We start from the raw sequence: 2153 nt of genomic DNA, 5'->3' as shown, positions 1-2153 counted from the left end.
TTACCCTCTGATTGATTACCTTCTGACTTGTTACCCTCTGATTGGTTACCCTCTGATTGGTTACCCTCTGATTGGTTACCCTCTGACTGGTTACCCTCTGACTGGTTACCCTCTGACTTGTTACCCTCTGATTGGTTACCCTCTGATTGGTTACCCTCTGATTGGTTACCCTCTGACTGGTTACCCTCTGACTGGTTACCCTCTGACTGGTTACCCTCTGACTTGTTACCCTCTGATTGGTTACCCTCTGATTGGTTACCCTCTGACTAGTTACCCTCTGACTGGTTACCCTCTGATTGGTTACCCTCTGACTGGTTACCCTCTGATTGGTTACCCTCTGACTGGTTACCCTCTGATTGGTTACCCTCTGACTGGTTACCCTCTGATTGGTTACCCTCTGATTGGTTACCCTCTGACTGGTTACCCTCTGACTGGTTACCTTCTAACATCTGACACTATTATGGTTTGTTAGGTTTATCCGTGCGAGGTGACGGAGCAGAGCGTGGAGATCAAGACGGACTCTGGCGAGGAGGAGGAGGAGGAAGAGCAGGAGGAGCCGGAGGAGCAGGAGGAGCAGGCGGGGGTCAGCCAGCTGCAGGAGGAGGAGGAGGAGGATGAAGAGGAAGAGGAGGAGGAGCGTCAGTACCGCTGCAGCTTCTGTGGGAAGAGCTACAGCCACGCCTCCAGTCTGTACCGACACCAGCAGACCCACAGCAAGGGGGGGGCGGCGCCCATCAAGAGGGAGCCCCCCCACCTGGAGGCGCAGTACTCCTGCCCCCACTGCGGCATGACCTTCAAGGGGAGCAGGTACCCCCATCTACTTAATCTAATTCATTCATTCTTTTACATTTAAATTAATAACTATTATTATTTATTTTAGTTTTTATTTATTTTCTAAAGTTTTATTTAATGTTATTAATACTTTCTGTTTTGATTAATTATTTCATTCATCTCTTTTAATTTTTGAATGAATCCCAGTAAATGCATTATTTAAATTAATAACTATTATTAATACTTTCAGTTTTTTTATTAATTATTTAATTAACTTGATTAACGATTGATCTAAGATTTTTACGTTTTTAATTTGAGATGCATTTTTAATAATGATTAATGTTCAGACGCCTGAAGCCTCAGTTTGATGTTGTGTGCAGGATGCTGGGCAGCCACCTGCGGCTGCACGGGAAGCGGCGCATCCACCCGTGCAACATCTGCGGGAAGGAGTTCAACCACAGCTCCAGCCTGTCGCGCCACCGCCTCGTCCACAAGAAGGGGAAGGGGCTCCCGAAAGAAGACATGGCCGCCCTGCGTCACCCCCAGAAGGCAGGAGGCCGGAGGCAGAAGAGCCGCCGGGCCGTCGCTCAGAGTCCGCCCGGCGACACCTTCTACGCCTGCCCGCAGTGCGACATGAGCTTCAGGACGTCCACGCTGCTCTCCAAACACCAGGTATATATACTATATTTATACTAGGGCTGTCAAACGATTACAATTTGTAATCAGATTAATCACAGCTTAAAAATTAATGAATCATGATTAATCACCATTCGAACTATGTCCAAAATATGCCATTTCTTTATGTATATTGTTGTGGGAATGGAAAGATAAATGAAAGAAGGCGGATATATCCATTTAACATAAAGTATGTTTATTATAACATTGTTCTGTGTGTCAAAATGAAAGACAGCCCACACACCTATCAATCATCAAACCGTGGGGTCTTATTTCATTACGTGTTGATTCACTCTGGCTGCACTGCGGCTGCACTGCGGCTGCATTCTGGCTGCACTGTGGCTGCACTGCGGCTGCGACTGTGGCTGCACTCTGGCTGCACTGTGGCTGCACTGCGGCTGCATTCTGGCTGCACTCTGGCTGCACTGTGGCTGCACTGCGGCTGCATTCTGGCTGCACTCTGGCTGCACTGCGGCTGCACTGTGGCTGCACTCTGGCTGCACTGTGGCTGCACTGCGGCTGCACTGCGGCTGCACTGTGGCTGCACTGTGGCTGCACTGTGGCTTCACTCTGGCTGCACTCTGGCTGCACTGTGGCTGCACTGCGGCTGCACTGCGGCTGCACTGCGGCTGCACTCTGGCTGCACTCTGGCTGCACTGTGGCTGCACTGCGGCTGCACTGTGGCTGCCAAATTGAATTTATTGAAA

At 49.5% G+C, this 2153-nt stretch overlaps 1 protein-coding gene across 1 annotated transcript; it reads left to right on the top strand.

The window, feature by feature from the left end:
- Window positions 1–472: 472 nt before the first annotated feature.
- Window positions 473–1443, top strand: LOC104951813 (zinc finger protein 135-like; the record flags this gene model as incomplete). Its single annotated transcript, XM_010778545.1, has 2 exons — window positions 473–807; window positions 1152–1443. Coding segments are annotated over 2 exons (627 nt in total), but the record flags the coding sequence as incomplete, so codon positions are not given.
- Window positions 1444–2153: the final 710 nt, after the last annotated feature.

Source organism: Notothenia coriiceps, unplaced genomic scaffold, assembly GCF_000735185.1.
Source record: "Notothenia coriiceps isolate Sejong01 unplaced genomic scaffold, NC01 NC01_scaffold00019231, whole genome shotgun sequence".
Classification (NCBI taxonomy): domain Eukaryota; kingdom Metazoa; phylum Chordata; class Actinopteri; order Perciformes; family Nototheniidae; genus Notothenia; species Notothenia coriiceps.
Note: the sequence above shows the minus strand (reverse complement) of the source record. Positions and strands in the feature narration are given on the sequence as shown.